This window comes from Gymnoscopelus microlampas, assembly GCF_963454915.1.
Source record: "Gymnoscopelus microlampas genome assembly, chromosome: 9".
Classification (NCBI taxonomy): Eukaryota; Metazoa; Chordata; class Actinopteri; order Myctophiformes; family Myctophidae; genus Gymnoscopelus; species Gymnoscopelus microlampas.
The window spans coordinates 11,833,969-11,845,261 of record NC_139946.1 but is presented as its reverse complement, the minus strand read 5'-3'; the positions used below and the strand labels follow the sequence as shown (position 1 = coordinate 11,845,261).

The 11,293-nt window shown below is 44.0% G+C and overlaps 1 protein-coding gene and 1 long non-coding RNA gene across 2 annotated transcripts in view; both read left to right on the top strand.

Annotated features, from left to right (window-relative positions):
- Window positions 1–630, top strand: part of LOC311052266 — a 1,764-nt gene extending 1,134 nt beyond the window's left edge. Inside the window, exon 3 of the long non-coding RNA XR_014601491.1 lies at window positions 1–630. This exon is cut by the window's left edge and continues 81 nt beyond it. This is a non-coding gene — a long non-coding RNA (uncharacterized lncRNA).
- celf5a (cugbp, Elav-like family member 5a) overlaps window positions 1–11,293 on the top strand; it is a gene marked incomplete at both ends in the record, with an annotated part of 364,109 nt that overhangs the window by 215,668 nt on the left and 137,148 nt on the right. The window contains one exon of the mRNA XM_084066484.1: window positions 6,225–6,273. Coding sequence (XP_083922610.1) covers window positions 6,225–6,273 — 49 coding nt within the window. The remainder of the gene's footprint in view (window positions 1–6,224; window positions 6,274–11,293) is intronic.

The window sequence follows — 11,293 nt, the reverse complement described above, 5'->3', positions numbered from 1 at the left end:
GGCATCGTAGATGGACGGGCGGTGTGGATTGTTTCATCTCCACCCGAGAGAGATGAGGAGCTTTCTGCTTTATGCCAGGTGCTTCAGGAGAGGAAAGACAACCGAAGAGACCCGCGTTCCCTTCATCACCACCGCGTGCGGCGAGACACACTGGCACAGAACAGCTCATTTTTAGCTCTCTTACACAGTAACTAAGTTGTCCAGTTTGGTGGAGGGACTCCAAAGACAAGAGAGGCCGTTCAGCGAGACACTGCCTGAGAGACAGAACTACAATTTCTTTTTGTTATTATTGTCCCCTTTGTGGGAGTTTTGTACAACTTCTGGGGGTCCCTGGAAAAAAACATTTGGAGATGGGGATTTTTTTTTTTACTGTTTTAGAAGATATTTGTAGAATCCCCAGAAACAAAGATTTGAGTAACAAATGTTCGCTTTAAGAAAATATATATATTCAAAGATTTGCACAAATTTTCCACGATTTTGGAGCAGATTTGGTTCCATTTGTACACTCTCAGAGTTACAGACCCGTAAGGGTCCATTTGGTTCCATTTGTACACTCTCAGAGTTACAGACCCATAAGGGTCCATTTGGTTCCTATCCATCATTTAGCTGGGGACCCCCTGGAACCCCCTCAAGGACCCCTGGGGATTTTTTGTTTTTACTGTTTTAGAAGATATTTCTAGAATCCCCAGAAACAAAGATTTGAGTAACAAATGTTCGCTTTAAGAAAATATATATATTCAAAGATTTGCACACATTTTCCACGATTTTGGAGCAGATTTGGTTCCATTTGTACACTCTCAGAGTTACAGACCCATAAGGGTCCATTTGGTTCCTATCCATCATTTAGCTGGGGACCCCCTGGAACCCCCTCAAAGACCCCGGGGGATTTTTTTTTTACTGTTTTAGAAGATATTTGTTGAATCCCCAGAAACAAAGATTTGAGTAACAAATGTTCGCTTTAAGAAAATATATATATATTCATATGTTTTTTTTTTTATCAATAAACACAATTTACCTGACTGAGATTGTTGCCTATTTGTTTTCAGAATCATGTATGTATATGTGTGTGTGTGTGTGTGTGTGTGTGTGTGTGTGTGTGTGTGTATATAACTAAATAAATGCATACATAACATATAAATAAATAAATAAATAAATATAAGTATGCGTGACCCCCTGCTGGGGTTGCTGCCAGAAAATCACACCTTCAGCCCTGACCTAGATTATATATATATATATATATATATATATATATATATATATATATATATATATATATATATAAATAAATAAAATAAGGGGGGGGGCACCCCCCCCCCCAAGATCCCTAGGAGGGGGGGTCACCTTGTGAGCCCCCCCCCCCCCCCACACACAATGTGACCCCCAAAATGAGGGCGGGATGCCCACCTACGTCACAGCCAATCATACGTGGCTTATTGCACATGCTTAGTAGCATTACTCGAGATAGGGAGGGGGGATCTCCCCCCTACCAAATTGTGGAAATCTAGGTCAGGGCTGAAGGTGTGATTTTCTGGCAGCAACCCCAGCAGGGGGTCACGCATACTTAATTTGGTACCATACAGGAGTTTACCGACCTACAAAACTTTGAGTTTTCCGAGTGGAAAACTCTAGTAAATTCTTGTAAATTCTCTGAGTTTACATCTCATATTCATCGGTTTTCATAGCCGGAAACCTTGTTTTTTTTGCAGTGCGAAATGATATGTATTTGGCCGTGGACCCCCCATCTGAAAATATGTTGTTCCAGGGACCCCCAGAAGCAAAGATTTGAGTTAAAAAATGTTTGCTTTAAAAGAATATAATCAAAGATTTGCACAACATTTTCACAATTCTTCCAAAAATAGCAGATCTACAAGCTCGTAGTGCGGCACTCGGTGCCGCGCTACAAGCTTGTATATCTGCTATTTTTGAATAGCCCAAAAGTGTAAAATAATGCTTTCTAAAAAATGACACAGATGCGTTCCCGGTCTTAAAAGATTATTATTTTCATCATCTCTGAGGTTTTTTGCTTTGAAACACCTGTGCCGTGTGATACCCGCCGACGAGGTTGACTTCTGTAATCTTATCCGCGCGGGTAACATGCTTGTGGTAGCAAACGTGCCCTGTGGCATGGCAACATTAGCATACTGCGGGGGTTAGCTTTGCCAGGCGCTAGCACCGAAGAGGCACAGGGAAAAGAAAGCACTCAAGAGACTGAGTAGGAGGGGGGGGGGGGGGGGGGTGGTGGGGGGAGGGGGGGGGGGGGGGGGGGTAGAGAGAGGCAAGAGGAAACAACAGGGCCAAAATACCTCAACCTTCTAAAAGGATAACATCCCTCCTCCCGTTTTTTACCACAAAGACTTAGCCACAGTGCAAGTTATTATTTACGATGGGGTAAATTTATGGAATAATTCGCGTGCGCGGGGAAGGTTACTCCGTTCCTCCTCAAGGTGAAAATAGATACGTTTAGCACTTAATGAATCGGGGGCCCGGGCCTCTCCCCCCATATATCAGCATGTTATTAAGACATTTTAAAATCCCATTATGCTGTTTCTCCTTGAACAAGTCATGCTTTTATTGGAGTGCCCTGTCTTTAAATCTGACCTTTTCGCCACGGCACTGGCTCTGGAATTACGGACAGGAAAGAAGAGAGATACAAGGCGCCGAGGGAAATCTATATATAATATATAACAAATATAAATATCGAATGTGTGCTATATTATAGAAACGTGCGACAAACACGGCAGGATAAACACTGTTTTTTTTTGCTGTTTTCCAGTGACTGTGTGCAAAATGGGAAATGTTTTTAAGCAATAATAAAAAATAAATAAATCTTAAATCTGCGCTCCAGATGGCTGAGAGGACTGTGAACAGTAGGAGATTGCTTTGTATATTCCAGTAATCTTGTTACAAATCGGTGCAGTTCGTGGCCCCTTTTTCATTAAAATTCTGCCTGCTTTGTTATTATTAAAGCTATTTGTTTTGGAACTGAAATGTGGAAGCAAAGGAGGAAGGGGGGGAGGGAGGGGGGAGAGGGGAGGGAAGAAAGAAGAGGAAAAGGGGGACAGGGGAAGTAGGCTAAATGAATAAAAGTTGAGGCTACACACATCCTTTTTATATCTTTTGTCTCCCATCAGATGTGGACATGATTCATCGCGTAAGCTTTATGTTGAATACTCTGCATGTACGTGTGTGCGCGCGCGTGCGTGCGTGCGTGCGTGCGTGCGTGCATAATTAGCGACTCCCTCGGAAACCTTGCACGTTTTAAGGAAAATGAAAAGCCCCAAAAAAAACACTTATAACAAACTTTTACTTCAAACAAATAAGTTCCAAGATTGGCTAAAAAAAAAAGAAAAGAAAAAAAAAAGAAACTGCTCAGCCTGAACAATAATAATGAAAAAGAGAGGGAGGTAAAAAATGGGGGGGGGTGGTGGGGGGGGGGACACAAAGACTGTGATGACAGAGGTATCTAATCCAGGCGATGCCATTCTTATCAGGCTCCAGTGGATTAGAGTGTGAGCCTCCTAACCAGAGAATCCTTCCCCGCCAGACACTCTCCACTCGCCCAAGGGGTCTGGATCAATAGGGCCGCATTGATCTCTTCTCCTCCTGTGTGGCTGGATTCACTTTTATTAGGCCCTGCTTCGGCCCCTCTCTCGCGCTCACGCTCGCACTCACGCACACGGGCAATGTGCGTGCGGATATATAATACACACACACAGCCTCCTCGCACAGCTGCGGCTTTATGGGGCGAGTGTGCTGTGTGCACAACCGCAAACACACAAACGTACCGCCGTACACACTACGTAACACACTTCATCTACAGGGCCACTCGCCTGATGTCTCCGATATATAACGTTCAGACTATGTGCATGCACGCGCAAATGCACAGCCAATAGCAGTGGTGTAAAGTAACTAAGCACATTTACTCAAGTACTGTACTTAAGTACAATGTTGAGGTACTTTTACTTTACTGGAGTATTTCCAATTGTCTATAGTTTTACTTGTACTCCACTACATCTCAGAGGCAAATATTGTACTTTTACTCCACTACAATTATTTGAAAACTTCAGTTACTAGTTACTTTGCAGATACATATATTTTATACCTAGGCAATTTGAAAATAGCCGATATGCTATTTTTTAAATAGCCGATATGCTATTTTCAAACATTTTAGTACTTTTACTTTTGGTACTTTAGGTACATTTTGATACCAATACTTTTGTACTTTTACTGAAGTAAATTTTGAATTCCGGACTTGTACTTGTAACACAGTACTTCTACATTGCAGTATTACTTAAGTAATACATTTCAGTACTTTTTCCACCACTGAGCAATAGTAGCATGAACTAGCAGTGTGCCTGCCTTGGCCCATGGCAGTGATTACGTGAACGTGAAGGTCTGTGCGGAGTAGCAGGTTAGCAGGAATGCTAAGCTATAGCCTCATTCCTACTGGCACGTAAAGCCAGTAATCAACTGGAAATGTTCCATTTTGGCGGTCCTGTGGGAATAGGCGCTCGAATGCCGGGTTTTTATTGCGCATTGCCAATCCCCCCCAACCATCCCTACCTTGATTGATTTCCAGAAATGTTCTCCCGCAAGCTGGAGTGGGAATGAAAGGGAATGACTGCTGGTAGCGTATCACATTAGCTCTGAGAACAAAACTGCTCTATGAGCAACATTCTTCATGAAAACAATGTTGGTGTAACTAAGAGATTAGCTGAGAAAATACAGTATATCGTCTCTGTCGGGTGGAAACCCGATATCTCCATATCCAGATCCACAAGCTCAAAACACGGCGCGAAGTACTGTTACTTTTCAGGATTCAAATTCAATAGTAGCAAAAGTTGCAGATCCACAAGCTCAAAACTCGTCGCTTCGTGCCGCGTTTTGAGCTTGTGGATCTGCTACTTTTGATGCTTTTGTGTGACGCTGTAGCATGATCAAGTAGGGCGTTAATTTACGAAAAACAAAATATGACACAGTCGTATTAGACCAGGTTGCTTATTTCTCTCACTAAACATGGCAACGTTTTTAGATCCCACATTCTGACACGATTTTGAGCGACAGCGCCACTTAGCATAGAGTTACATACAGTGGCCGAACACGGTATTGTGTGGTCGTCTTTAGATCCCATATTCTGAGAGTACATTGAGCCCTCATTGGCTAAAAAAAACAGCCAATGAGGAAAAAGTCACGCAAAAGTCACTACTAGCTAGAGTATCTATAGACCAGGTCTACAACCTGGTAAAAACAAAAAGTTAGAATATGGAGATAAGAGGTTTCTGCCTTTGACAGCGACGATATGCATGGAGTATAAACCACAATGCTTGTCTGCATTTAGCTCAGGTTGCGTGCGTATTGGGATGTGTGTATGTCAAATTGAGTCAACGCAACTGGATCACAATGCCTCTCCTCTCCCATACTAACAGCTGGCCATGAGATCTGCCATCAAACACCCTGAGCTGGAAGGGAAACCAGCCTTCACACACACACGCCACTGACTTGTTAGCTTGCTGTACACCGTAGTAGGGTCCATCCTATATTACTTTTGAGAAAAGTCAGCCCTTCCTGTGCCCCGGTGATGCCATTGTTTCGGTATCAACACAACAACAACAACAACATATCACATGTCACTACAACACTAGCCACAAAGTTCTCGCTTTATTTACGCATTGTTTCGTCTACTTTACATTGCTCACTATACATTTGCCTCTTTGGAGCATCATTATTTTCGGCCAACAATATTTTGGCACTGTAGCGACCACACCAGAAGGGGAAACCCTTTAGCACAGCGTTTAGCGTTAGCCAAAAATGTCTCATAGTACTTACACATTATGTCTTCGCAGTCACCGCGGTAATGTCCCTATTCCCACCACAATCACGCTAATATGTCCGCCATTTTCGTGCCATGTACATCCCAAACAAAACATTATTACCCACGCTATCGTCTTACCGTCTTTAAACAACAATTCGGCGGGACCAAAAGTTAGGTTGCCAGATTCTGCGCGAGAAACACGCGACGTCACGCTAGATGGGAGGCCCGCGCGGCGGGCCGAACTTCTAGTTTGGTCACATTTGTACACAAGCAGGGTTAAATGAACACTGATGATTTTCACTGTGTTGCCACGACAAGTCACCAGTCACCAAACGCTAACCTCTCTCTCTCTCTGTGTTTGTTGTGTCGTCGTTCTGTCTGTCTGTCTGTCTGTCTGTCTGTCCCTCCACAGATGACTCGCCCCATCCAGGTGAAACCGGCCGACAGCGAGAGTCGTGGAGGTAGTTGTCTCTTCCTTTCTTATTCCCTTCCTCCATGCACACACACACACACACACACACACACACACACGTTTCCATCGTTCCGCTCCGACCATGCAGGCTCCATTCATTCCACTTATTCCACCCGTTACAATACGATGCTTCATTTATTCACCTCTCTCTCTCTCTCTCTCTCTCTCTCTGTCTTTGTCTCTCTCTCTCTCTCTCTCATCCCTTTTTGTTGTTTTGTGTATTGGTTGTAATTGATTAAAGCGTCAGTGGGGTTATACGAGAGACAGAAGGATGTGATGGGCTCTCTGCTGCCCGTATCTCTCTCTCTCTCTCTCTCACTCTCACTCCGCTGTGCCAAGTACATTACCATCACACTGTAAATTAAGAAGTGATTAGAGTGGATACTGGAACTGGATCCCCTCCCCCCATACACACGCACGCACGCACGCACACACACACACACACACACACACACACACACACACGCACAAATAAATAAATACTCTGCATGGCTGCGTTACGTCTCCTCAAAACAAGAGTGTAAACAGTACAGGGGGGGGGGAGAAGGGGGGGAGAAGGTGGAGAAGGAGTGCATTCACAGCTTGCCAAACAATCAATAAACTTCGCAGGGGCCGCTCCTTCGTCTTCGCCAAGATCCCTCATTACTTTGGCCTTAATTCTGTCTCCTTTGATCTCCCCTGTTTTTTGGGAGGCTTTCATTTATAACTGCATGCACTGTGCCTGATCTGCATATATGTTAATGTGATGAGAAATAGGAAACAGCCCTTCAAGTTCGAGCATGCGATGCGATGAACCCTGGGCTGGGTTGGCTGGTGGTGATGCTGGGGGGGGGGGTTTGGCTTTTATTTATTTATTTATTTCTTTTCCGTTTCCTTTTTTTGTTCCACTGTGTACCATGTCTCTGTCTGCCTGTCTGTCAGTGTGAGGAGATGAGTGGCAGCGCTGCTCTATTTTAAACCATTTAGACCGGGAACGCATCTGTGTGTACATTTTTAGATTTCTTTGGGCTATTCAAAAATCTACAAGCTCATAGTGCGGCACCGAGTGCCTATTTTTTGGGGAAAATCATGAAAATGTGTGCAAATCTTTGAATATATATATATATTTTAAAGCAAACTTTTCTAACTCTGTTACAACTTATGGGGGTCCCTGGAACAACATATTTTGAGATGGGGGGGTACACGGCCAAATACATGTAATTTTTGAGAACCACTGATTATAGCGAAATTATTTTTTTTCTTAAACTGTTAGGATTTAGTAGACATTTGTAGAATGCCCAGAAGCAAAGATTTGAGTTATAAATGTTTGCTTTGAAAACATATATTCAAAGACCCACGATTTCCCCATGATTTTTCCCCCCAAAAAATGATGCGTTCCCGGTCTTAAAGAGTTAAACAGCCTATTTTTATGTTTTTATAAAAAGAGGAGCACTGCGTTTCTTGGCGTATCTCTGTGGTGGGTGGGTGTGTGGGTGTGGGTCGGGGGGGGGGGGGGAGAGAACATGAGAATGGTAAGAAAGAGGCAGTGGAGCGAGGGAGGGACGGAGAGAGAGAGAGAGAGAGAGAGAGAGGGGTTGCCAACATGCGTCCAGATGCTGCACGTCCGTCCCACATCTGAGGCTTTACCTAGAAACCTCTGTGTGCTTTGGGTTGAATTAGGACTGGCAGGACTGTTGGACACCTGTCAATGCACACAGTCTTCACACAGGACAAGCCCTAACCCCTAGAGATGGATGGACGGAATGGAGGGCAGGCCAAGAAAGATCACTCTCAGCCAACTCTCACTCTCCCTCTCTCTCTCACCCCATCCCCAACCGTTCACCCAGAGCTTATATAGCAGACAGAGTCAAGAGGAAGACAAGCGAGGAGGGGGGTGAGAGGGGGGGGGGGGGTCTTTGCACCGTCGTGATTGATGCCCTCTATAGCTCCATTGATTTTGCCATTGTAGGCGCTGCGCATCCACATTAACAATGACACTCAACTGTCTCTTTACTGGGCTGTGAGTGGCCGGTTTTAGAGCTCCCTGGGCACCTCCCTTGGTCAGTATGGGGCGGCCTTATTGGCCGGCCGCTGGGACCCCTTGCTGAGGAGCAAAATGAGTGCTGGGAGGAGAGAGAGCTGAGAGTTGCACATCATCCTAAATGAACAGCTCCGAGTGCCGCCGCAGGGGCAATCAAACACCGCGGTGACTTTAACGGGTTGGGGGGGGGGGGGGGGTGGGGGGGAGGGGGGGGTAGACAAGGGAACAAGGGTCTGGGTCTTCGTTTTTCCTTTTTTCCCTTACACTGTAAATTGTGGAGTGGTAAGCATTGTTGTGGTATTGACAGCCTATAGTTTGCCGTGTTCGACTTCTTCCGTGCAAAAGCTGCAGTTCTATTGTTTACAACTAAAGTGAAGTTATACTAGTGCAACTCGATCCCCCCGGTCTGTCTCCCGTTTCCTCTGTTGTCATATCGAGTCATATATTATTGGTATGCACAGTGGTGGAAAGTAACTAAGTACATGTACTCAAGTACTGTACTTACGTCCAAGGTATTTGTACTTTACTTGAGTATTTCCAATGTTCCGATACTTTTACTTCTACTCCACTACGTCTCAGAGGCAAATATTGTACTTTTTCTCCACTACAATTATTTGAAAACTAGTTACTTTGCAGATATAAATTATTACATTATAAAACATACATTAACCACTTTAGTCCTATTTTATACCTATTTGAAAATAGCAGATCTACAAGCTCACAACGCGTTGTGAGCTTGTAGATCTGCTATTTTCAAATATTTCAGTTTTATTTTTGGTACTTTCAAGTACATTTTTATACCAATACTTTTGTACTTTTACTCAAGTAACATTTGAACACCAGACTTTTACTTGTAACATAGTACTTCTACATTGCAGTATTGATACTTTTACTTCAGTAAAACATTTGAGTACTTTTTCCAGCACTGGGTATACACACAACAAGCATACGTGTATACTGTAGGTCTACATTCATCCAGGTTTGTTGCTGTCTCTGATGGCGGTGGACGAATTGGGAAGTTTTCCTTCTCTTAACCCGCTTAAAGCCCTTCTTCAGCTGCCCTTCGGACCGCCTGTGGGGAGTTGTTAATCACGTTAAAAACCCGGCCGTCCCTTTTTTGGGCATGTCATTATTGGCGGAAAGTAAAAAAAAAAAAAAAAACCTTTCCAAAAATAGCATAAATAGCCAATCTACAAGCTCACATGGCGAGTTTGTAGCTCAGCAGTTTTTTTTTTTTGCTATATTCGTCGTACGATGAAATATACGGGGCTTAAGTTGGCTAAGCTGATGAGCCTCACACCATGGTACTCGATGCTTATCCGTTGGCCTCATTTTTAGTAGCCCACAAATCTGCCTGGTGTGTGCTGTCGGGAAAATGAAAAGAAGTGGATTTTGTGTCACACCGGCTAGTAGGGTCCCTCCTCGCAGCTCTCACTTCACTCCGTGGAGAAAGTTAGTCATGAAGCAAAGATTGAAAAATGCGGTGAGTTTGTTCTGTAAGACTCTGCCAGAGGAGTGTGAGATGGCTTTTTTTTTTTTTGAGCTGTGCAGTAGCTCTGCATGGCGAGCTCTCCCAGTGGTGTAAAGTAACTGAGTACATTTACTCAAGTACTGGCAAATATTGTATTTTTACTCCACTACAATCATTTGAAAACTTTAGTTACATGTTACTTTGTAGATATTCATTATTACATTATAAAACATACATCAACCACGTCAGCCCTATTTTATACATAGGCTATTTGAAAATAGCCGACCTACAAGCTCACAACGCGTCGCATCGCGACGCGTTGTGAGCTTGTAGATCTGCTATTTTCAAACATTTTAGTACTTTTATTTTGGTACTTTAATGGGTTAAAAGTGATTCCCAATCGGTTTTATCTATTTGAATTCACACCAGTCATATTGTTGTCATCTGGACTTGAACAATTAACCAAGTGTAGCCTAGTTATTTCCAACAGCTCAAACAAAAAAACATGAGATAATACCAGAAAGGGTCGCTTGTACAAATGATTGGTTATGATGTTATCTTAGATTAGGTGTACAGTAGTTCTATTTGATGCAGAGACACCCATAATGCAGTAACCCGGCCTTGTGCTTAGTACTGGAATCTGAACACGGCTGATTGATGTGTCGTGTTGTTGTCAGCGCAATAACCCCCGGCAATGCCAGGCAAACTGATACATCATATACACAACAATAAGAGGGCTGTTTGTGCATTTTTTTGTGATGGGTTGTGTCTTTAATGCACGGATGTTCACGTGCGCTACAGTATATATGCGTGGCTGTGGCCTCAGTCTGCATAATGTGCTGAGTATACCAAAGATCCCACTTTGATTGTGCATTTGCGTGTAAAACGAGAACGCGGAGGGGAGACACTGTGTTTGCAGAAATAATGTATCTTTCGAACAAACTCAAATTCATGACATCATCACTATGCTGCTTCGTCCGCATGGCTGTTTTGCCATCGGTATTATCATTAGTAGTTTGTTACCGTAGATAAGGCTAATTGAACCCCACCTATACCCTATATACTGTATTTAGAGAGCCACTGTGATCCGCCATCTTTCACTGACTCCACACAACTTGCACCTAGCCTCAGCACAGCCTCTGACCCTCAGGAGCAAAACACAACAACTCTCTAGAAACCGTTTTATCATCTCTTTCTCTCTCTCTGTTGGTCTTGCTCTTTCGTCCGCCCCCCCCCCCCTTCTCTCTCTCTCCCTGTCCACACCTTTGCCCCCTCCCTCTCCTCCTCTCCTAATACAAAAACATCTGCTTGTTGCTGTGATGGCACATTTAAGAGCTTAAAGGCCCAGCGGAACTGAACACCCTGTGTGTTTAGCAGAGAGTTGTTTGTCGGTGTCAGAGCACCAGAGGGGCTTTGGCGATGAGGCAGTCAGTTGAGGAAGGGAGTTTGAACGCGTGCGCGGTGCACCCTGAAGCTGCCCCGGCCTGCCCCGATCGCCGTATTAGCTCTGCCCTGATC